The sequence below is a fragment of the Papio anubis genome, chromosome 19, assembly GCF_008728515.1.
Source record: "Papio anubis isolate 15944 chromosome 19, Panubis1.0, whole genome shotgun sequence".
Lineage (NCBI taxonomy): Eukaryota > Metazoa > Chordata > Mammalia > Primates > Cercopithecidae > Papio > Papio anubis.
In genome coordinates this window covers 24751825-24777216 of record NC_044994.1, presented here as the reverse complement: position 1 = coordinate 24777216, position 25392 = coordinate 24751825, and the positions used below count along the sequence as shown (strand labels likewise).

General features: G+C 39.0%; 1 protein-coding gene across 2 annotated transcripts in view; it reads left to right on the top strand.

Annotated features, from left to right (window-relative positions):
- KLHL14 (kelch like family member 14) overlaps positions 1-25392 on the top strand; it is a 100508-nt gene that overhangs the window by 18745 nt on the left and 56371 nt on the right. For both annotated transcript variants that reach the window (XM_009192579.4, XM_021930021.2), the window contains one exon: positions 12372-12493. In XM_009192579.4, coding sequence (XP_009190843.1) covers positions 12372-12493 — 122 coding nt within the window. The remainder of the gene's footprint in view (positions 1-12371; positions 12494-25392) is intronic.

Below are 25392 nucleotides of genomic sequence, written 5' to 3'. Positions count from 1 at the left end.
CCTTCTGAACTTGAATTTTCATTATTATTTTGCGACCTTGGCGTCTTTCTGCACTTTTTCTTCTGCAGCAGGTGCCAAAGTTTCCTTAGGTCAAAAAGTCACTCTTATCTCTTCCAAAAGCCAGCCAGATGGGAGGGAGAGATAAAAAGAGAGGACGAAGTCTCAGTAATCAGATTGGCTCTCAGGAGGCAGCTTAGTCTAATAATTGGGCTTTATTAGGAATTTACATGCAGGCATTACTTACGAGTCCATCACTAGCCTCAGAGTGATGCTTTATCTCCTTTGGTCACTAGGCTATACAGAGCTTGAATGACTCCACTGTGACAGGCTGCACAGAACCACTTCTCTCTTGAACAAAGAGAAGAGCTTTCTCCTGTCACGCACATATTGGTTGTCTCCACCAGCTTGCTCAGTAGCAAGCATCTGTGCTAGAGAGCAGCAGGACCCTGCATCGCACTTGCAGGCAGGAGGATTAGTCTGAGAGCTAATGCTTGCCACGCAACTTCCTCACAGGGATGTGGGGAGGATTAATGAGATGCTATTTCCATTGCAATTTATGCTCTTCAGAAGAAAGGTGCTAAGTACTAGGTATTAGAATTAGGGATTATATAGGTAATCAAGCAAAGAAGATATTCAGCTGCTTCTAGTTACTAAAGGAAGCTTTAATCTGGGAGGTGGGGAAGGAGGGGGAAATGCAGTGAGTATAAACTTGGCTGGAAGCCATTGTCCCTCATGAAGCAAACGACCAAGAAAGAAGTGTCAAGTGCTATGTACAGTATAAAGATAAACTCGTCCTGATCCTTGGGGCTTATGAGCTAAGGCTTGGGTGGTGGGGGTGGGCTACATTTCATGGATTCAGGTAAAGGTCTTATGACTTTTTTGTTATATCTGCCGCTGCCATCACCAGCCAGTCTATAAGTTTGGTGCCTAGAGGAATGTGGTAAAAGCATAAGCCAACTCCTCTAACTGCATGCTAGAGGACACAGTAACATTCTGGAAGAATTGTGGAGGACCGGTGTGAGCCACAGGGGCGGGATGAGAAGTGAAGGGGTGGTAAGATGGCTAATCAAAATTGCAGTGTGTAAAGCAACAGCCAACAAAGATGTTGATCTTCACATGGTCACACAGACGGGAAGTGGCAGAGTTGGAATGTAACAGGTTTTCAGAGTTTCAGATATTAAAGTCCTGGTTTCTTCCATTTCTTTTAGTGCATCCCCAAGTAGTATTTATCTGCCACTGGTAGAAGGTCAGACAATTTCAGATGGTACACAAGAAATCATTTTAACATTTATAACAAGCTAGGTATTGTTATATTTTAATGTGTGTTCGAGATAAAATAATTAACCCATGAAGCCCACGATTTAGTAAATATAATTGCTTAGAAACATGGTTCTCAATACTGGTTGCATGTTATTAATAGAATCAGTCAGAAAGCTTAAAAGACACACACACACACACACACACACACACACACACACGCACACACAAACGATGCTGGGTCCCATCCCAGATCATTGAATCAGAGTCCCTGAGAAGTTCTGATAGCTTATAAAGGTTCCCACAGCCCACATTGGGAACCACTACAATAGCCTGGGATTTTTAAGGAAGCATTTTTTTAAGTGAGGAGTTTTAAATAAAATATTTAGTAAATAATTTCAAAGTGTGTAGCTATGGCAAAAACAATGAAAGTCCTTTGTTGTACTGGTAACTGAAGTTTGGTAAACATTGTACTCTGTCATGGTAGGTAGGCTCCTATTCTATAAGACAACACTAGAACTAAAGAGCAAAGATAAGCAGAGACATCCAAAGAAGAATGATGAATGTGATAATGTACGAAGAGAAAGACTCATTATTTGGACATGCTCAGACAGGGATAAAAGGTGGAGGGTCTAGGGCAGTACATAGTAAAAATAGCAGCTTAGATTTGGGAGTTCGTTGATATGAATGTCCTTTCCCCCAATATACAGTTCTCTGAGTCTTCCACCCTGTGGTTCAGAAATGTCGCTTTTTCCTTTTTCCCAGTTGCCTTTTGACACCTCTACCCCCACGACTGAACCCTGAAACAAGTAAGGAATAAAAGGATGTAAAGAATCTATAACATCTTCCTGGATAGGGATTACAAGTGACTTTTAGTCTTCCCACCTATTCCTTCTTTGTTGTTGTTGTTGTTGTTGTTGTTGTTGTTGTTTTTGAGATGGAGTCTCACTCTGTTGCCCAGGCTGGAGTGCAATGATGTGTCCTCGGCTCACGGCAAACTCCACCTCCCAAGTTCAAGTGATTCTCCTGCCTCAGCCTCCTGAGTAGCTGGGGTTACAGGCACATGCCACAACCCCCAGCTAATTTTTGTATTTTTAGTAGAGACGGTGTTCCACCGTGTTGGCCAGGCTGATCTCGATCTCGAGCTGCTGACCTCAAGTGATCTGCCCACCTTGGCCTCCCAAAGTGCTGGGATTACAGGCGTGAGACACTACGCCGGACTCTATTCCTTCTTTTATTCGTCATATCTTCATTTCTACAACAAGCATTTATTGAGCACCTACTATGTAGTAAGTTCTTCTCGCTTTTAAGTATAGTCAGAATTTTTTTCAGTGAGCATGTATTATCTTTATGATATGATCAAACAAATCTTAAGGTTACTTCCATCTTAGGAAGGCACATGACTGACCATTCTCCAGTCACCACATAGCCAGACTCCACGTCTGAGGAAGAAGGGGAGCCCAAAGTCAGACTCTGGGAAGTAAGGCATTTTCAGCCACACCTGAGAGCCAAGAAAAGTTGTGTGAGAAAACCCTGGAGATGTTTCCTGTGTGAAATGGAGGAAATAAAACCCATCCTGCAGCACTGGAAAAGCTGCTCAAGCCCCTTTTCCTCTAGTCTTTCATCTGTTAAATGGGGATAATGATACTTTGTGTTTACCTACCTCAGAGAGGCATTATCAGGTCTATTTAAAGGCTCTTCCGATGAAAGCTGCTGTGTAATTACCAAGAACAGCTATGATAAAGAAACCTAAATACAACAGCAAATCAGCTGGAACAAACTCTCAAGGGAGTTTACTTTGCTGCAAAATTTTAAGAGAAGGGTAGCAGCTCTCCTTGGGGGAGTTTTGGGTACCATTCAGGCTGGAAGTTTAGGGAAGGCTAGCTGACTTTCAAAGCTTCCTTCTGGCCAGGCCAGTTACTCGCAGTGGAGGGCTCTACCTCTGTTTACTTCTTCCCCATGATCTGAGCAGTTTCCATCTGAAATTCCCCTTTCACATTTCTCCAGATCTGGACCCACAAACTCTTTTATCCCTCAAATGAAATTCCAGGAAAACATTTACCAATAGGAGAAAAAAAGAAAGGAAAGAGAGGTTGTAATAAGTAATTGGGAATTCAATGGTTTTTATGAAGAGGACTGATGTAATTGATTATTAATGTTTGGCTTTGCTAAAATTCATTTGACAAAATATGTAGTGTAGATTAGATGGGGATAGGGGCCCAGAAAGCAGGGCTACCACTTTACAACAGCTCAAGGGAGAACCGACACAGCTGAATCCAGCTGATGGCAGCTCGGCTGGAATGAAGGGAAAGATTTAAGAAATATTACAGCCTTAGAAACTATACAATATAGCAAGAAAATGGAAGAGTCAGGGATACCTTGAAATTTTGCGACTTGGATATCGTAAGATTTGGTGACTACCCTAACAGAGGCAGCTGGCAGCAAAGAGAGTAAGTAGATTATATTTTATGAATGAGATCTGAGTCAATACCATTGTAGGAAGTCCAGTGGTTTTATATTTTTGTTAAACTTGCTTATGCAATCAACGTTCTGGCTATTTATATACAATGTAACATATGGTATCTGCAAGGCTTCTAAGCAATAAAAACTCCATTTCCAAAGATGAATTTTCAAATGAGTACTTTGTAAAGTTAATAATTACACACAATAATAATAGCTATCATTTATCAGTTTTGAACTATATAAATATTTTGTTTCTATGTAACCCAGATTTCAGCTGGAGGTGTAACAGATCTGGTAAAGAAATTACTATGAACCCCTATAATCCTATGGCCTGTGGAAAACCAAAACTATTTTGGTATGGTCTAAATGTTTGGGTCTGCCCCTTAAAAATTCATACCTTGAAACCCTAATCACCAATAAGATAGTATTTGGATATGGGACCTTTGGGAGGTAATTAGGTCATGAGGGTGGGGCCCTCATGATGGAATTAGTGGCTTTGTAAGAAGAGAGAGGAGAGCACACACATGTGCACTTTCTCTCTTTCTCCTCTCTTTCTCTCTCTCTCTCTCTCTCTCATTGCCCCCCTCACCATGTGAGAACATAAATGGGAAGTGAGCCCTCACGAGGAACAGAATCTGTCAGCAATCTGATCTTGCACTTTTCAGCCTCCAAAACTGTGAGAAATAATTTTCTGTTGTTCAAGCCACACAGTCTATGGTATTTTTGTTACCGAAGCCTGAACTGACTCACACACCCATCCTCATGTCTGTGAGTCCCTGGAGCTTGTGTTTTCCTGGCCTTTTCTACCTCCCAAATCACTCCCATACATTGCTGCTGTACTATCAGATGTGCAACTGCCCATTTCCTGCTTTTATGCAATACTAACCTATCAAGAGTTTAGTAAAGTCCACTGAAATTGGGAGGACATGGGAAAGAGTCGAGACTTCTTTCCATTTTCCACAGCCCCTTCCTACTGGATTATGTTGAAAGTATCAATATTTTTCCCCTTCAGTATGCAGAGACATTCATCTTTCAAGGTGTCAGCAGCACAAAAGGCCTTTCATTCGCTGCAGGGACTGGCTCTACAAGGTGGTTTTGGTTACAAGCAGAAGGCATTTATTTTCCTATTACACCTAGATGACTTTGTTTAACCCTTACAACATTCTTGTAAGAGGATACCATTATTCTCACTTTACAGATGAAGCAACGGAGGTTTAGAGTCAATCCAAGGAGATAAACATAAGAAAAGGTAGAAGATTTAAATCCAGGTCTGATGACTCTTAACTTGCAATTAACTTGGCTTCTGAAAGATGGGATAATGATTATCTACTCTGGATCACTTTGCTGCTTCAAAACTGCTTCTTCTTGTTGTTGTTGTCGTCATTTTCCTTTTTTCTTTTAAACTTTTTTTTTCAATCAAATCTCCATGTTTCAAAAAATGGTCATACACTCCCAAAGACCCTATGCAGAGAATTAAAGTAAAAATTCCAATGATTTAGTATCATTTCAGGAAGAACGAGTTAGCATAATTAAAATAACAAAACCATTGAAGTACAACTCTTTATTATCTTTAAGTTATAAAACTGGGATGGGGACATAGGCCACCTGCTTGTCAAACCTGCAAATTACATAAAGGAACAGATAATACTGATGATAATGAGGATGAGGATGAGGAGGATAATGATGATGTCAATAACTATGCAGATGATGATTGTGGTAATGATAATTAGCATTTATTTAGCTCTGTTTTAAATGCTTTACATATATTATGTCTTTTAATTCTGAAAATTAAAGATGCCTGTGCCTTAGATCTTGTTAGTGTTATCCCTATTTTATAAATAAGGTTAAAGAGGGGCAAAGAGGCCAGGCCCAGTGGCTCATGCCTGTAATCCTAGCACTTTGGGAGGCCGAGGCCGGGGGATCACTTGAGGTCAGGAGTCAGAGACCAGCCTGGTCAACATGGTGAAACCCTGTCTCTACTTAAAAAAATAAATAAATAAAAGCCAGGTGTGGTGGTTCACGCCTGTAATCCCAGCACTTTAGGAGGCCGAGGCGGGTGGATCACCAAGTGGAGACAGTGAAACCCCATCTCTACTAAATATACAAAAACTTAGCCAGGTGTGGGGGCGGGCACCTATAGTCCCAGTTACTCGGGAGGCTGAGGCAGGAGAATGGCCTGAAACTGGGAGGCAGAGCTTGCAGTGAACCGAGATTGCACTACTGCAATCCTCCCTGGGTGACAGAGTGAGACTCCATCTCAAATAAATAAATAAATACATAATGCAAAAATTAGCCAGAAATTGCTTGAACCCAGGAGGCAGAGGTTGCAGTGAGCCAAGATCACGCCACTGCACTCCAGGAGACTGGGCAACAGAGCAAGATTCCATCTCAAAAAAATAAAAATAAGAGGGGCAAAAAGGCCAACCTAAGTTCACTTAAAACAGCTGAAACCAGGCATCTCACCTTAGCTAAGAGGTCCGCACCCTTAACAACTAGGCTACTTTGCCTCAAAGACTGTGATGGCTTCCATAGATGTCCCCACTAGGCTGTGCCTCAAAGACTGTGATGGCTTCCATAGATGTCCCCACTAGGCTCTGCCTCAAAGACTGTGATGGCTTCCACAGATGTCCCCACTAGGGTGGAATTAAGTACCACAATGAACAAGGAATTTACTCCTCTTGCTCCCATTATTATCTCCAATTCTTAGAACACTACCTGGAACATAGTAGGAACTCAATTAACAATTGCTAACTGTAAACGAATTGAAGCAAAGTGTCTAAATCAGTAGAGGACAAAAAATGTTAAACAATAGTCATGCATAGCTGTTCAAAATATCTTAATTAGAAGAAATATAGGATAGGAAAAACTTGGCTTGAAAACACTTGTTTTTGTTAAAAAAAAAAAAAAGATCGATATTGATAATCAGCTAGAAGCTGAACAGGGGCCCAACATTGCACTGTGACTGCTAAAAGACTACTGTGATTTTAGAAAGCCTTAAAAGAAAACTGGTATTTTAGTGTTCTTTAGTCCGTGGCCTGTTAGGAACTGGGCGGTACAGCAGGAGGTGAGTGGTGGGCGAGCGAGTGAAGCTTCGTTTATATTTACAGCTGCTCCCTATCGCTTGCATTACCACCTGAGCTCTGCCTCCTGTCAGCATCAGATTATCATATGAGCGCAAACCCTACTGTGAACTGCACATGTGAGGGAACTAGCTTGTGTGTTCCTTATGAGAATCTAATACCTGATGATGTGTCACTGTCTCCCATCACCCCTAGATGGGACTGTCTAGTTGCAGGAAAACAACCTCAGGGCTCCCACTGATTCTACATTATGGTGAGTTGTATAATTATTTTGTTATGTATTACAATGTAATAATAGAAATATAATAATAGAAATAAAGTGCACAATAAATGTACTGCATTTGAATCATCCTGAAACCATCCCCCTGGTCCATGGAAAAACTGTCTTCCATGAAACCAGACCCTGGTACCAAAAAGGTTGAGGACCACTGCTCTAGGAAACCTAGGTAGGTTTTTCAGCTCAGCATAAGAGGAAAAAAATATATCTAACACAACTGTCCAACAACTTTTAACAACAGAGTGTATTTGAAAATCTAAGATTCATTTCAAATTTCCAAATACATAAGAATAATTACTTATCTAAAAAACTATTAGAAGGATTTCTACATGATGTAGGGGCCTAGACCAAGTCAGTGGCTCCAACTCTGGCTATGTGTTAGCATCAACTGGAAGGCTGTGAAACGGCATTGATTTTTTAAGACTCATCCTATTGAATCATAATCTCTGAGAGACGAGAAGTGAAAATCTATACCTAGAATCCAAAAGTTCTAATGCCCTCAGTTGATCCTGGTAACTTGCTAGGGTCTGGGAATCACTGAACTAGATTGCCTCAAAGTTCTCTTCAAACTCTATGAATTAATGATTCTTAGAACATTGCAGAATATCTTCTTTCATAAATGAGAATTATTTGTTACCTGTAAAATGAATTTTGCCTAAATGTGCATTGGTGATTATAAAGTGCCAGCGTATCAGCTGATTTCTTAAATAGGTTAAACGTTTTTTTCGCAATCTAGTTCATGAAAACTTTTCTCATGTATCATGGAAAGGAAAACTTTATCTGGCCTGTTTCCCAATTATTGAAGTTCCAAATCACTGAAATATAAATAAATGAGATTTTACAGTACTTAGAACACCAGTATGATGAAAAATTTGTTTACACCAGGAGGTGTAGGTCATCCTTCAATCATTCATCCCGGGAATGCGTGGTATGCACGCCAGCACTCACGCATACAGACGCACACACACGCCCAAATGTGACACATGGTAAATGTTGGGCAGTTACTGGGATGGAACAAAGGAGACCTTCAGATTCCATCGCCTTTGCAACCTTACATTTTTCTATGCAAGAATCAAGGAACTCAAATCAAAGACATTCAAATATTATCAACCACGATATACTCAACGTTTTGTTTACATTTCTATTATTCCTTGTCTTTCAATACATACTTTGGTCTGGGTTGGGCAAAATGGGTAAAATGAAGAGTGAAAGGAGTATTTTAAAATAATAAAAGGTATGAAGAGAACATATTAATTTTGGCTAAATTGGTTCCCTATGTATAGAGCTTCTAAAAAGTATAATATGTTGCCATGAGAAGAAACTCTAGTGATTGCAATGAGGCTACATTTATAAATTTTGACTAATCTAAAATTAAACCTGTAAAGCTCTGCTGGAATTATTTTAAAAAGAATAATTAAAACCCCCTTCAGCACAGTTAGTTCAGCTTCTCTTCATTTTACTTTTCTAGTTCACAGGTATCTTTTTTTATGGTGTTTTCAAATTGAAGTTCACACACATCAAATAAATAGTATGATAATCAGAAGTTCAGTATTCAATACGCATTCATTATTAACTGTCGTTATTGTCATTGTCACTATTATAATTGCACATTGTAAAAAGAATGGAAGCTTTTCCACAGGAATTATTCACGTGTATTGCTTTCTAGGAGTAATTGAATAGTTGACATTGCATTTATATCAAAGTAAAATATGTGATGGTTATTCTCATTTGTATTATTCTTAAGCAATAAGAAATGTAAAGTAATCTCCATTAGGTTTCTTCATTTGGATTCAGAAATCTTCATAGTTTTCTGTAATGTCCAAATGTGTACTTTCTTGTAACATCTATGGGAACTTTCTCTCCTCCCTGTAAAATGGAGAGTTATATCTACCACGTTGAGCTGTTTTGAGAGTCAATGGAGAAAATAGTGAGAAAACCACTCAAATGTGTTTTGTTACTTGATGTGTTCTTTCCTCTTTATGATCCAACTTCTTACATGTTTTGTCTTATTTTGGGTTTCGATTTGATTCATCTTCACAAAGTAGAGCTTCAAGTTTTATTTAGAATTAAATAATATTGAGACTGGCTTGGAAAATTGAATAACACAAGATTTAGAGAAAAAATACTCTAAGTAAAATGTCATGACAAATTGAATGAATGATGATGTAAATATAACAATGCAAAAGATTTGGAAGGCATCTTGATTCACTAAGAAAGCCATACATAATGGCTTCAAAGCACTGCCCCTTTGTAGAAAACACACAGCCATTGAGGGTAAGTAGGATTTCCTTTTCCTCCACGTAATTCTTTATTACAGTGTCTGCAGAGGCCTGAGTAGCTTAGAAATTTACCTTAGTTATGTGGAATCTTTCTTTGCTGCTATGCTAGCTAGCCCTTGAATCATGTCACTGTTGGCGGGGTGGAGGGTGTTACCATTTGCCCACCATTCACTGGCTTTTGTATTTGTAGTCAGTCCAGTTCTTAGAGGACAGATGGCAATGGCTGGCAATCTGGGCAGAGAGAACAAAGACATTAGATCCTCTCCTTATCAGCAGAGATGGTCCATCTAAATCAGGGTGGAGAATCACCAGTGTAACTTGTCCAGGGAAGTTCCTCTTATCAATGAATGAAATGACCTTACAAACATGTGTGAGTCATGCATTCATCTCCCTTTGCCATCCATTAAACACATTTTTTTTTTTTTGAGATGGAGTTTTGTTGTTGTTGCCCAGGTTGGAGTGCAGTGGCATGATCTCGGGTCACTGCAACCTCTGCCTCCTCAGTTGAAGCGATTCTCCTGCCTCAGCCTCCCAAATAGCTGGGATTACAAACATGTGCCACCACACCCAGCTAATTTTTTTTTTTTTTTCTGACATGGAGTTTTGCTCTTTTTGTCCAGTCTGGAGAGCAATGACACAATCTCAGCCCACTGCAACCTCTGCTTTCTGGGTTCAAGAGATTCTCTTGTCTCAGCCTCCGAAGTAGCTGGGATTACAGGCGCCCACCACCACACTTGGCTAATTTTTTGTATTTTTAGTAGAGATGGGGTTTCACTGTGTTGGTCAGGCCGGTCTCAAACTCCTGGCCTCAGGTGATCTGCCTGCTTTGGCCTTCCAAAGTGCTGGGATTACAGACATGAGCCACCACGCTGGGCCCCATTAAGCACATGTTTTAAGCACTTAATTTATTTATATACTAAAACATATTTAATTATGTTGCTTTTGCACAACCACCACTTCAGTGAGTTCTTTCCTCTGTGTCCATCTGTTGATATTGATCTACCCCCAACTGCAGTCTGGTGGCATGTGGACAAGTGATGTTAGGACAGCCACAGAATCATGACTTCCAGTTGAACAGGTCTGTCTACACATGGTCATTTGCAGCAACCTAAAAAGAGTATTTGTTTTCATCTTGACTTCTCTTACACACACAGAGTGGTTGGTTATTTGGACTAAAGACTACAATAAGAAAAAACTATTCATATATCAGCTCTGTGGCCATGCATTTAGGAGATTCTATAGCATGTGAATTATGCATGTATGTTTTCTAAATGAAAGAGAGGTACTGACTGCACTGATTTTTCTTAACCCCTCTTGCAAAAACACCCCAATCACTGAAATCCTCCAACTATGGGGGCTCTTTGCTGTTGTATTCTATTTGCCAACTACTAGTCTATAAGGCATATGGGTACAGTTCGAAGCTACTTCAAATTCAGAGTTTGGGTTTGTTTACCTTTTGGCTCAACTATATCCACAGAGTGGCAGAATTAACACTGCAAGTTGCCATCATATTACTCGTTCCTCTGTAAGTACAGCTCCCTCTATCGATGAGTGTCTAATATGGGCAATTCTCCAGAAGGTATTTTTCCCACTGAGGCATAATAATGTATTCAATGGCACCAGAGTTTCATCAAAGGAATTCTGTTGTTCCCTTCCTTCACAGGGAGATGTCATTAACTGTGTTAAGTTAACTCTCCGAATGTTAGGTTCTTAACCAACAAACAATGCTTCTCCACAAGGGCATACTTCGCCAAGCATTCTTGAATCAGAACGAGCTGAATATGTAATCATAGACTCAGAGCCATGCCATGGCTTGTGATCATCACTAAGAGGAACCCTTTTGTATTTATTGACTTTTTTCCTTCAATCATTGTTGTTCCGTTTCTTCCACCACCACCTTGAGCCTTTCAGGTACATGAAAAGTTCAATTATATGTAAAGCGACTGTTAAATCAGCAGGCCCTTTGTGGGGGTCTGGGCCTCCTCTCCCTGCTTCAAGCACAAGTGTGCTCAATCCATTACTGTTCCTGAGGATTGTACATCCATCAGGTCGAGTGTGCCGGCCAGGGTGCATCTTACAGCTTTTACTGCATATGAGACATTGCAGGCCTTTCTCAGGAACTGCCAGGCGGACTGGGAATCACAGTCACGGTTAATAGCAGCGAATTGCCAGCTCTTGATGGGTGGGTAGTCACTCCTTTCAGTGGTTGCCCCCTGGGGGAGAAGGTAGAAAAACAGAGGGAGGGAATTAGAGTGACTTTGCACAGTTGAGCAGGTTCATGCCGCTGGATCAGTGGCAAGCATTGGCAGGGCTCCACTCTGGGGAGGCTCACAACAACATCACAGTCTCATTTTTACCAATTGGTGCTGCTATATCGCCAGTGGTGCACAGGGGGAGAGCAGAGGGGAGGGTGAGCTGGGAGTGGGGGAAGGGGAAGAAGGCAGAAGTCTAAGCTAAATTAAACAAACAAAAAAATTCACGTTCAAACTGGTTAACCCACCCCAGTTAGCCCTGTGCTACTAATTGTACCAAACTGGTATTTGAAGTTCCCTGGGTGATTAAAGAGTTGGCTCACAAACTCCCCGCATAACCTTAATTTTTTCAAGGTTCTTTGAGTGGAGAATGGCTTATAATAATGATTTTGACTAATACGATTTTTGACATGCAACTTTAATGCTTAACCTTAGTACAACTCCAGAGCATTTCATGTGTACTCAGCTGTAAAGAGTGATGATTTAAAGGGATAATATAAGAAAAAGGTCGTTCTAGAATGAACCTCTAACAAATTGCATAAAGGGAGCTTATTATTCTATGAGTATGGGGATGTGCAGCTCTTCTGATCATTTTTCTGCTTGGTTCAAAAAAATTGTTGAGACATGAATGGGGGAAGAAACAGGAAAAAATGAAATAGATATCTGCAAGCAAGGAACAGTCTTTGATGGTTATGATTTTGTTGCCACTAAAAAGACTCTACAATAATGTGGTTATTCATCTCCTCTTTTGTTTTGGGTGAAGAATTCGCTCTAACAAGAAAATGCTGTTATTGGTTGGAGGGCTGCCTCCTGGACCGGACCGGCTCCCCAGCAATTTGGTTCAGTATTACGACGATGAAAAGAAGACGTGGAAAATACTCACAAGTGAGTGCGTTATTTATTTATTCACTCACCTATTTATTTCAGGTTAGAGCTGTCTTGATGAATTTGAAAACATGGTTAATCAAATTAGACATTTTATTGATTTGTTCCCCTTTGGAGGTTTGTTTATGTATCACGGGGGATTTAGAGTAAAAGACTAAATTAACATTGCAGAGGTGGCCAATTTGGTAGTCGAGTAGGCCTAGCCTAAAATCACTGTACTGGTTTATGTTTCTGTATGTGCTGCCATGGAGGGTGTGGGGGAGGAGCAAAGATCTTCACCCCGAAATTCTTCTGTTCTTTTTGTTGTTTTTCATTGAAAAGCAAAAGGTTGGTTTGTGGCACTCACTAGTAAATTTTCTCACATCAAAATGGTTGTTTAGTTCATTGTCTCTGTAACTAACATTCATTTTGCTTTTCAGGCATGTTTGCTCATTAATATTTAGTCTGTGGAACTGGGTGTTTAGAGAAACGTCCCCTTATACTGCTGCATAGTTTGAATGGAGAGAGATATTTGTGGCCTATTCCAGCTGCAGGACATTGTGCTTGCAAACTTCTACCCGGGATTCTTCTCCTCCCCTTCTTAAAGGGCAATTGTGTTTTACAGCAAACCTCTTGCCTTGGGCACTGAGATTTGGAACTTATTGTTATATTGGTTATGTTTCCCAATCGGACTCACTCATGGAATCAAAAATCATCGTTTCTTGAGTGCAGCAGGCTGTGTGCACCAGTCCCCTCGTGGGCACAGTGGCTGCACTGGTCAATAAAACTAAATTTTAACTGTCAAAATTGCCTAGAGCTGTATAGATAAAATAATAAATGAGCAATTTTAATCCATAAATCAAAGCCATACATTTGAAACCAACAAAAGCGAATGTTAGATTTTCTTACTGCATGTGTCTTAAACAGTTATATATTTTATCCTGTTTATTTTTCAAAAATCGTTTCCTTTCCTCTTCCTGAAAGCCCTTTAAAATAATAGAAACTGGACAGCAGTTTACCCATAAAAGCAGAAGAGGAACAGAGACATGTGTGGTGGTGCTTGAAATAATACATTTTGGAGCTGGCGTCCCCCAGCGAAACCTGCAGTAGCATTGTCCAGGAACTGCAACAAGAAAGCTCCCTGGACACCAATGCGCTACGGCTGTAGTAAAGAAGTAGTGGAATAGTAGCAGTGAGATTAAAGAGAAGAAAGAAAGAAAAATAAGTTACTGATGTCTTAAAATGATTTTTACTTCTCTTTTGGACAAAACTACCATTACTAGTGGTTTAAACATCTGAATGAGTGGCCAAGCTGAATTTTAAACGTTCATCAGAAACAAAAGCTAAAGCAAAACCAAGGAATTTATTTTTTAATACTTGACCAATAGCGAAAGCCTGCATAGAAAGAAACATGGAGACTAGGAGGAGGAGAGAGAAAAGAGGAAGGACAAAAGATTCTCAAAGAGAGATGACAGAGCGATAATACACCCAACCAGTAAATGATATTCATTCATAAATCCATTTGTTTTCCCAAATACACCAAGCTAGGTCCAATTTGTTACTTGCTTGACATCCTTCAGTAAAGACAACAAGATTAATTAAAGCATTGTGAACAATACCTTAGAAAAGTCTTACGTGGATTTTAAACCTTGCTCAAAGATAGGTTGATTGTTAAACATTGTCCATACTGGGGCATTTTCGAGCATGAAAGGGGAATCTATTAATTACGCTAGGATAACAGGTATAGACTGGAACATATGGTCACCTTACTTCAAGTTTTCACATTGCCTGAATTAACTCTCTGCTTGGAGGGATGTAGGAAGAAAACATGAACTTCGAATCAGACAGACATGGTTGCAAACCCAGATCTAGGACCTTGAGAAAATCATATAAATATTGGGAGTCACGGTTTCTTCATTTTGTGCAAGTCACTGTAGTATTTTTAAAATAAAAATGGTGCTTATAAATCATCTAGCACATAGAATGCACTCAAAAAATTGCAGGTACTACTGCTATCATTGTAACATCACTATCAACATTAGCATAAGGACTGACCTTTATTCCTAGAGGCATCAGTGAATCAATGCAAGCTCTCCATGCAGACAAGTAACACAGCAACAGACATACCACTTCAACCCACTGCCCTGGAGTAGGGAGCATATTCTCCATAGTTTTCATATGTTAGATTTCATAATGTATGGATTAAGAAGTAAAGAGAAAAAGGTATCTGTTGACTCTATTTATTAGATTTGAAATTGAAGGAAATAAATTGTGTGTGTGTGTGTAAAGTTCTAATAATGGGAACATATTTAAAGATCTTGAACTTTTTCTATACTCAGACATACTTATGGCTTTGAAATAAATGTTTACTCTACTTAACAATGTTCATTTCACTAGGACTTGTATTTAAAAATATATAGTTTATTACCTGCTAGGCTATGACTATGTGGCCCCAAGTGAAGGCATATTTTTTACATTTGTTGAAGAAATGTAGACAGTTTACCTAGATAATTTCTGCTTTTTGTTTTATTAAGATATCTTATTCTGCAAAACTGAAAAAGGTAACTGACAGATTGCTATGCTCTGGGCCATGTAATAATAAATGAAGAAATCTTTCTCATCAGAATCCCAGATTCTTCCCAAATTTAATAAAACCTAAGGGTTTGGAGAACTTTCCACTGCCATTCTTTTGCCCCAGAAGAAATACTAAACTAATTTGTCAGGGAATTGAAGATGACAGTTAAAGGTAGGAGACAGTCCCCTGGTTTGGGGTCTACTTATTTATTGAATGACTTTCTCCATGCAAACTAACAAATTAACTAGCAGATACCTAAAACATGAGGGTGGCTGGAGTTTCTGAATCTCAGCATACTTTGCCCACTTACGTTGAGCAAACATTTCTCAGTGTGCCACACAGACATGCTCCTCTTAGAAAGAGCCCAGCCCACAGGCAGGTGCACATATACTCACTCATGGGAGCCGCCACTCCATTTACACACCTTATATCACAGAAGAATTAAGAGGAAGGCTAGTTTTCTTTAGATCTCATCCTGTTATGTTATTTATATTTCGGAAATATGGTGTAAGGGGTACACTTAAGTAATAGTGAGTTGAATGGGGTGGAGGGGAATAGGAGTGAAAAAGTGGGTCTATGTAACACAAGGAAAACAACATTTAAATAGCAGGCCAATCAGTTGTTCCTTTCCCAAACAGTAAAGGAAACAATTATTCTCACCAAAAAGATTGTTTTGGTAACATGCTGGCACAGACTGCATGTTTATCTTCCTTTTTGGAAAAAATCATTTCATATATCATCATAAAAACTGATTATAAAAAAAAGCTTCTATCAGAAAAGTATGGAGAAATAACATGTAAAAATGATGCAACGTCTTTTTGTGAATGTGAAGTGTTAAGTAATAACATTATAAGTTTGGCATTGTTGTTCTCTCGCCTGTTAATAATAAAAGGGAAGTAGAGATGCACTTTTGTTCATCTTTATTTCTCAGCACTGCTTTTCTTGCATCTCTCACTCCTGCACGCAGTCTCCCGTTTCATCTTAACTTATTAGAAAGCAGTACAGGAGACATGAATACTAAAACGGCCAATGCAAAAATCATGCCTCTTGCACTTTGCAGGCCCTAAATCCTCTGTGCAAAGATTAAACAGAACAATTTCTGGGGCTACCGTGTACTTTGGATAACAGATTTCTTATATATCAAAGTTTTTATGAAGTCCACATGTGGAGACCCTTTGTATTTCTCCCCACAGGGCAGCATTGGAGAGCTCTCCATTCCATTTTTATTCCCTGTGGACCAATTTCTTTACTAATGGGCAAGGTATTTTCCAGGAACTGGCATCCTTTTTCCAACGTTTCAAATAAGATATTCTATTTATTAGCTATTCCTTTGTTGCCTTTTGTGACCAACAACAGAAAAAAGGGGACTTTAAAGTACAGATTTATCCTTCCATGTACCAATGATGACTTCTTTTTAATAACCTTAGAATGAAAATTATGGAGCTAAGTAGAAAGGCGTGTTCCTTCTCTTGATAACTCTTAAGTTCTCTCTGTTAAACGTAGAGGAAATGCCTTTTGTTTCTCTCCCCTTCTGTTGATTTACAACTCTTTTCTCTTCTTTGTAGTGGAAGGATTTGGGAATTCTCTATTGTTCAGTTGTGAACACCCAAAGGAAACTGTTGGGTGGTGGTTTCCTAGGTTGTCTCCTCTGGCCCATGAACGACATTTAACGTGATCCCATCCAAACAGGAGGAGTCCTGGGTCTGGTTGTTATTTCTTTCTTTAAGAGGAGTCACAAAGATCAGAAAACTCGTGGATTCTTCACACTTTTGAAAAAATATGCTTTCTATAAGTGGTGATGGAATAGTCATAAGCAAACAAAGCTTGTATAAGACTTTGAACTTCAGTTCTAAACGATAAATATAGGTTTGATCATATTCAGTAGCCAAGCAATGCAGAATGGTTTAGTTGTTGCTTATTCAGGGAATAATTAATATACCTGCATGCTGATACATTCAAATGGACTTCTTTCCTTGGCTCTTCTGTTTCTTGATTTCAGTTCATTTCTCTTCCCTAAGGATATAAAGAGAGGAAAGTAAAATTAGTCTAAACCTAATAATCATTTATCATTATTTGTTTTGAAGAAAATAAAATGTAAGTTAAATTAAGGGCTTTGTACCTGTGCGTTTCCTTTATTCATATTATCTTTATTACCAAGAACTAAAACCCACAAACCATTTAATTTAATGTTATTTCTAGACAGGTAGGTAGAGTTCATAGATAGTGCATTTCTCATTGCAGGAGAACTTCAGAAAATGACTCTGAAAGTGCCTAGGAAGAATTTAGACTTATTTATAGACCTCATTCCTTTATGCAATAAGCAATTATTGAATACCCACTCTGTGTTGGATGGTAGGATAGAACATGCACAAGATAATCTCTCCTCTCAATAACCTAAGGAAGTAATTATAATACAGGGTGCTAAGAGATACATAGAGAAATTCTAGGGTGCATTGGGAACACGAAAAGGAGCCTCTGATGTAGACATGAGAGGTTAGGAAAGCTTTCCTAAAAGTAACCATCTGTAACTCTGAAAAAATGGGTAGGAAGTACCTAGACAAAAGGTAGATGGGGAAGTATTTTAGTTAAGACCACCCAGTATTGAGAATGCCAAAAGGCAAGAGGGAGTATAGTGTCTTTTGGCAACTGAAATAAATTTGTGTATCTGTAGGAAAGTCTGAAGTTGGACTCATAAGTGATGGGGCTGCAGAATTAACCAAGAACCTTATCACATGGAGACTATTTCAAGGAATTATCAAGACAGATTCAAGAATTAAGAATTGCAAGTAGGGATACCCCTCTAATTTTTGTTTTCAGTGTTACTGAAAACACAGTGATATAAATATTACATACAGTATCATACCAGTTGGTGTCTCTTAGCTTGGAATTTTTTGTTTCAGTTCATGGAGCAATCGTTTCCATGGCTTTGGACAAAGAAGGAGAGACAATTGTGTTTGGACTTTTTAAATATGTTAGCATCTAATTTTACCTTCAATGAGCTCAATTCTAATTTGAGATACATGGCTGCACATTGCTATATATCTTGAATTATTTGCTACTGTGTATTCATGCACCAGTGCATTAGTGGATTTCTCATAGATTTTTAAGAAAATATGTGTGGTGGTCACTCCAAATACTGCATTTCAAGGAAGCTGGGTACCTAGAAAAACTGGTTGACCTTCTTTGGCCATCTCTCATTTATTTCTGGCTTACACCTCTCTTGAATATAGCAATTGTTTTTTCTCCAGAGAACAGCATGTGTACAAATAATTCTGATACCTTCTTTAGACACAAGCTGTGGTATGTGCTACTGAATCTGAAATGAAGGAGGTATGAGTCATGCAGGCTGTTTAAATTTGCTGTGTGTCATTCCTGGGCAAATTACAGACTAAGTCTGGCAAACCATTGAATGTGAGTACTGAAAGATTAAATGATCTCCATGCCCAACCCTCTCATTTTACACACTCATTTCATTCATTTAAGAAATATAATTGGTATCTCCTATGTAACAGAGATTGTGCTAAGCACAGAGGATACCACACTCAGCCAAAACAAGTATCACCATGTTAATAGTTTAGAGAGGGAAACCAGCATTAATATATAATCCCAGGTAGCAATATATAATAAGAAAATGTGATAGTGCTCTGAGAGAAGGGTATAAAATCTATAAGATCTGGCAATGGAGAGTCCTGATCTAATCAAGGAGTCATGGAGAATATTACTAAAGAAATGGCATTTGCACTGACAACTAAAGGATGAGAAGGAGTTAGGCAGTGTGCCGGTGAAGATGTGAGATAAGATTGTTCCAGGTTAGTTAACAGTAAAGGCAAAGATGCTGCAAAAAGAAGGTGCACGGCTGAACTCAAAGAGTGAGGGGGAAACAGATAGGAGATGTAGCTAAAGACACCAGCAGAGACCAGGTCATATAGGAACTTCAGTGGCGGGCTCACAATTTTTAAATTTTGGCTTTTACTTTAAGTTATGCAAAGAGAGGAGGTGCTGTATACCTAGAGTCACACAGTGATTTAGTGGAAGGGTAAGGAACGGAACACTGGTATCTGTGTTTCCATCAAACTATGCTGCTCCAGATCCCACACCAATTCATCTCACCAAAAAGTGCCATTAGTCAAAAAGTCCAAACAGATGAATGGAATTTAATCTGTGCTCACCCATTTCACCCATGAAAATCTAAATGGATCCAAGGTATTTGATGTAGTACCATGTTCATAGAATAGAGTAGAATAGGCTAATTGAAATAACAACCTACTCTTAGAGGTCAATAATATAATCTTGGTTTATGGACTAAACTGCAAATTACGATGTTTAAGTGACAAAATTTGCATTTAAGATTATGGACAGACCACAATTCAATGCAACTTCTTGACATTTTAACTGTGTCTTGGAAGCAACATAGTGTCAAAAATGAAACAGCATGTGCACACACACACACACACACAGTAACATCTTTAGAGACAGATAGACCTGAATTGAAATACACACAAGATATGTGTTGACTCTGTGACTTTGGGAAACTGCTTACTCTCTGATCTTTTAATCTCATCTGCAAATTAAGAATAATTGTACTCACCTCACAGGTTTATTGTGAGAATTAAATCAGACAATACAAATAAATGTCCAGGCTCAAGATCTGGAATCGAGTTGTTCCTCAATACATTTTTATTGTATTTTTGCTAACTTTGCATTATTTTTTAACAAAATAAAGAAAACCAAAATATTGAATCTTATCTTCTGCTCATCTAAAGTTTGAGAAAGAAGACACAGTTTGATTCAGAACGAAATCTCTATGTCTAGCATGAAGTTTATGTGTATCAGTCAGGATGGGCTAGATTATGCTGCAGTAATAAACAACTCCAAAAGTCTCAGGAGCTTAAACCAACAAGAGAAAATGATTTCTTGCTTATTCTACATGTCCAACACAGGTCGATAGAGAGCATCTGCTCTGCAGAGTCATTCAGGGATCCAGGCATATGGGGGCTCCATCTTGACATTCATTTCCACCATGGATGCAGCAGGGAGAAGAAAGAGCTGCAGGGTCTTGCACTGGTGATTAAAAGTGACATATATTATTTCTTCTCAGTCACAGAACTACACCCCATTTCAGGGAAGCAGGAAAGTGCAAGCTCACCAGGGTTCAGAAGGAGGAAAACCAGAGAATTTTCAAACAACACAATGTGATTATCCTAATTATACTACTAGACATCAAATATTCAGTGTACTCTTCTGCTGTGCTCAAAGCACTCTCGCCTCTCCTCCAAGGGGAGATTACCCCAAATCATCAAGCTCATTGTGGAGGATCTCTGAGTGAGAAGAATAGTCATCCCAACATCTAGCTGATTTGAGACTCCTCTTGACCCGGAATGAATAAACTAAAGAGACTAATTATCTAGTCCCTCACACATAATGCACCATGATGGAATAGGGACAGGATCACCCCAGTGAACACATTCATTTGGAAAGACTGTAGCCATTTGGCAATTCTACCAAATAGACATTTTGAAGGGCACCTGTCCAAGAGGTGGGTTGTGTACCTTGATTAGGGTCCTGCCCAATTCTGTTATTTTTTGTTGTTCTCCCATGGTCCCTGCTTCTCCCCGTGGGAGATCCTTCTTTTCCCGTTATCTTCATTGGCCATGTCTGAAGTGACCCTGATGAATATGCTCTTCCTGGGAATGGAAGAATTTGCTAAGTACATTCCATGTCTGTAAACACTTAGAGGACCATAGTGGTTTTAGGCATCAAATTGTCAACAGCTTCTTTTACTCAAGGCTGGCAGTTCTTTCGGCAATTAACTCTCAAGAAAACTTAGCTGTTTTCTTATGTCTCCAGCTACTCTAAGGTCGGTGACCATGCTACATTTCTTTTCTGGTAAACTTCTCAGATTGCTTTTTCCTTTGTTTTCTTGTGCCCTTCTCTCTCTCTCTCTCTCTCTCTCTCTCTCTCTCTCTCTCTTTCTCTCTCTCTCATCTTTCTCTCCCTTTCTCTTTCTCTGTCTCTCTCTCACATACACACCACCACCATCTAATACTCTTTATATTTCTGTATCTGTAAGACTTCAGTGGGAGAGTTTCCTTTTAACTCTTTTCTCTGAATTTTTAGAATTTACTGGTGGTTGTCTCAGCCTTAATTGAAACTTTCTTCTAAGACATCCCAACTCAGTGAAAGTCACACCTTTAATTTTTTCTCTCTCATTAAGCTGAGTTTTAACTTACCTTACCCGATGAAATTGAAAAACATCCATCTTCCAAGGCTACACACCCTAGATTTCTGGACTCTGTTTCCTTTCAATACTGCTCATCAATGGGCCAGCTTTTTCTGAGATCATCTCTTTTTTTGTAAATCTTGCCAAGTCCACCCAACAGCAACCAACACATAGAATCAACATTCTGTTTTCAACCTCTTCCCTTGGAAGTAGAAGTTCATTAAATAACTGATTAGCCTTCCAAGTAAGAGCAAATAACATTTGTACCCAGTGATGTTCCTCACCGTGATATCCATTTCTATCTTTCCACTCTTCCATCTCAGTTTCCTTATCGGCCACTGGACATTCCTTTTAACAGCAATTGTATCAGTCAGGTTAGGCGGTGACAGCAATCCCCAAATCTTAGTGGTTTATGTAAGTAAATAGTTATTTCTTTTCATGTCACATGTCTATTGCAGGTTAACTGGGAACCTGTTCCACATCTTCTCATTCTAGTCCTCAGGTTGATAGACTCCACTATTTGACATATGACCATTTTCATGGCAGAGAAGAGGAAATGTCACACTGACTCTTGAAATTTCTGCCCTGAATAACATGGTGTATCAGCAAAAACAAATTGCTTGGCCACATCTAATTTCAAAGTAGCTGGAAAAGTGCAATCCGTCCAAGGTCTCAGAAGGTGGATAATCAAAATATTTACTGGCTCCTAATGTTTATAACAGTGCACCCTTATGTTCCCAAATATTTGTTTCACTCTTCTTGTCACATGCAAAATATTCTCACTTCTCCCGTGAGGGGAAGTTATTAGTCAGAATACAATTGTTCCATGTATCTTTCTATCACTTTCTACATAGTTTATTGTCAGGAATGATATTCATTACCAGGATGTAAAACCATTTCTTTTTTCTTTTTATTTTTTTGAAATGGAGTCTTGCTCTGTCTCTCAGGCAGGAATGCAGTGGCACAATCTCAACTCACTGCAACCTCCACCTCCCGGGTTCAAGCAATTCTCCTGCCTCAGCCTCCCCAGTAGCTAGGACTACAGGCGTGTGACACCATACCCAGCTAGTTTTTGTATTTTTAGTGGAGACAGGGTTTTGCCATGTTGGCCAAGCTGGTCTTGAACTCCTGACCTCAGGTGATCCACCCGCCTCAGCCTCCCAAAGTGCTGGGATTTACAGGTGTGAGCCACCACACCCAGCCAAAACCATTTCTATTAAAAGGAAGTTTAGAAAAACACTCTGAATATTATTATGATGCATTTTGAGTGAATTTTTTAAAGTCTTATTTCCCTCAGATAGTTTTAATATGTCTGAGTTTATACAGTTGTCATTGTTTCTAGTATTTATTGTATGTAAACTATTATACATCTAAAATATAGTTATGAAAATATGTATATATATAAATTATTTATATAGATATATACACATAGATCTCATAGAACAGGATGGTTTTCAACATTTAGAGAGACCTCATTTAAAAAAACAGCTGAAACGACTTTCTTTTTTTTCAATTTATATTTTAGGTTTGGGGGTACATGTGAAGGTTCGTTACATACATAAACACATGTCACAGTACATATTATTACCTCACTCAGGTATTAAGCTCAGTACCCAATAGCTATCTTTTCTGCTCCTCTCCCTCCTCCCACCCTCCCCCTCAAGTAGACCCCGGTGTCTATTGTTTCCTTCCTTGTGTTCATAAGTTTTTATCATTTAGCTCCCACTTATAAGAGAGAACATGCAGCATTTGGTATTCTGCTCCTGCATTAGTTTGCTAAGGACAATAGCCCGAAATGACTTTCAACATGACAACAACAACAAAACAAATAGAAAGATAATTTTGGCCAGCAATTATTATGGGTACATGTCCCCATCAAAATAAAGACGTAATGAAGGCAAAGTACAAATAAGTCAACTGTTTCTTTTCAAATCCATGAGGTGACTCTATGGTGACATCATTAACTAAACCTACATTTTAGGAATAGCCAGCCACCTGGAATTTTTGGTTTTGTGGATCATACATAAATTGACTCCATTGCTGGGGAGTGTATGATTACTCTACAAGCAAACCTTTCTATTCATTAAGTGTCTCCGATGGAGCAAAGAGCTGTGCTGATACCTTAAGGACCTGGCCACATTTAGCTGGGCTAAGGATGGTTTTGTGAAAGGGGAGTGCTGAGCAGACACTTTCATACCTCTGTGTCTGGTTGTCAAGGCAGACGACCGCTCCTCACAGCGTGTTCTAATTATTAATCCTACCAACCTGCCTTGTTTGGTCATTAAGTCTTAATTTATTTTTTAAAACATTGAGATTGAATTCTAGTTGTTTAGCGAGAACAATAATCTTTGTGAGTTTCAAAGACCAAAATGTTCCCACATTTTTATGTTGAGAACCGCAAAGCACTTTCAGAAAACCCTACTGCTAAGGCAATGATGTATCACTTTCACTTTCATTATATGTTTTTAATCAGAGCGTGACTTCACACTAGACAAAGCGATGCTTTATGCATGGTCTCACTTGTTTTTGCTAAAATCTTTTGACATGATTAATTTTACTTTAATGCTTTTGTCTTGTTGTAATGGTAAGGATGATGGGTATAAACCAGACAAAAATACATGCTTTTCTATTATAATGCCTCTGAGCATTAAAAATATCTTATATGAAAGGGGAAAAAATCACAGGAGACTGGTCTGACTAGAATTAAATTTCTTGCTACCTGAACACAGAGTACATGAGATTTTTGTTTTAATGGCTCAGTCATTGTTTTTAGTTTTATTTTTGGTATTTTCATAGCAATTTATTCATCTGTATGATTAGATCTGAAGAGGAGGAGAGAGATCGTAGCTCACGGATTTCTTGATCTCATTTGTTGCTTTGCAGCATTTCCCTCCTTCACAGTGTTAAGGGATCAAACATTAACCAATTCTCTACAAGGTCCATCTCCAGCAGATCAAGGTGAAGCAGGCTATACTTCTCCATGCTGATCTCTGTCATTAGATATAAGCCAGTTTCTGGCTACACTGATTTTCAGTCTAAAAGAATTGAATATAGTAAATACCCTTTGTTCAAACTACAAAAAAGCAGTGATGTACGTGACTTTAAGATGAAAACAATAGACCATTCAACAAGTGAGACCTGCCTCGTGTGCAGCTGTTGAAGTGTCAATTCTACCATATTCTCTCTTCCTTTTTCCTTAATGAATTATGGAGTTGCTTGTCTGTATTACAAGAGCATCTAAGTGTAGTGAGTTGAACTGTGTCCCCATGAAAAGAGATAAGTCCTTACTCCCAGTACCTGTGAATGTAACCTTATTTAGACATGGCTTTCTTACAGACAAAATCAAGTCAAGATGAATCCTATTGGATTAGGTTGGGTCCTAAAACCAATGATATTATGACAAGGACATCTTTCCATTTTCTACCCAACCTGTCTGCTTACTGTCCTTGTCTCCTAAACAAATCCTATTACAATGTAAATATCATCTAGCACAGGCCAATAGCACTTTACACAGGGATGGAAATGTCCTGTATCTTTGCAGTCTAACATGGAAGTCACTAGCCCCATGTGACTATTGTATGTATTAAATATGAGTAGTATAACTGAGAAACTCAATTTCTAATTTTATTTTTTGTAATGAATTTAAATTTAAGTAACCCCCTGTGGCAAGTGGCTTCTGTGTGAACAGCACAGCTCTAGGTAGTAGAGAGTTCACATTCCCACAGAGGCACTGCCTGCCATCCTCACCCTGCCCATCTCCCTACAGGCAAGGAAACAAATAGGTGACCCCCACGAAATAAGGAAAGTCAAAGAACACCCAACAAACTACGTGTGAGCCTCGTTCTAGGTACTGAGATTTCATCTTTTGGCTTCTCATTTTCTCCTTCCACAAACCCCAACTTCTAGGTTACCTGTAGGATTCGTTTTCCAGGGCTGCCATAACAAAGGACCACATATTGGGTGGCTTAAAACAATGGAAATTCATTCTCTCACAGTTCTGCAAAGTAGCTGAAATGAAGGTGTCAGCAGGGCCGTGCTTCCTCCAGAGACTCTAGGGGAGAAGACTTGATCTTCCTCTTTCCTAACTTCTAGTGACTTCCAGTCCTCCTTGGTATTTCTTGATGA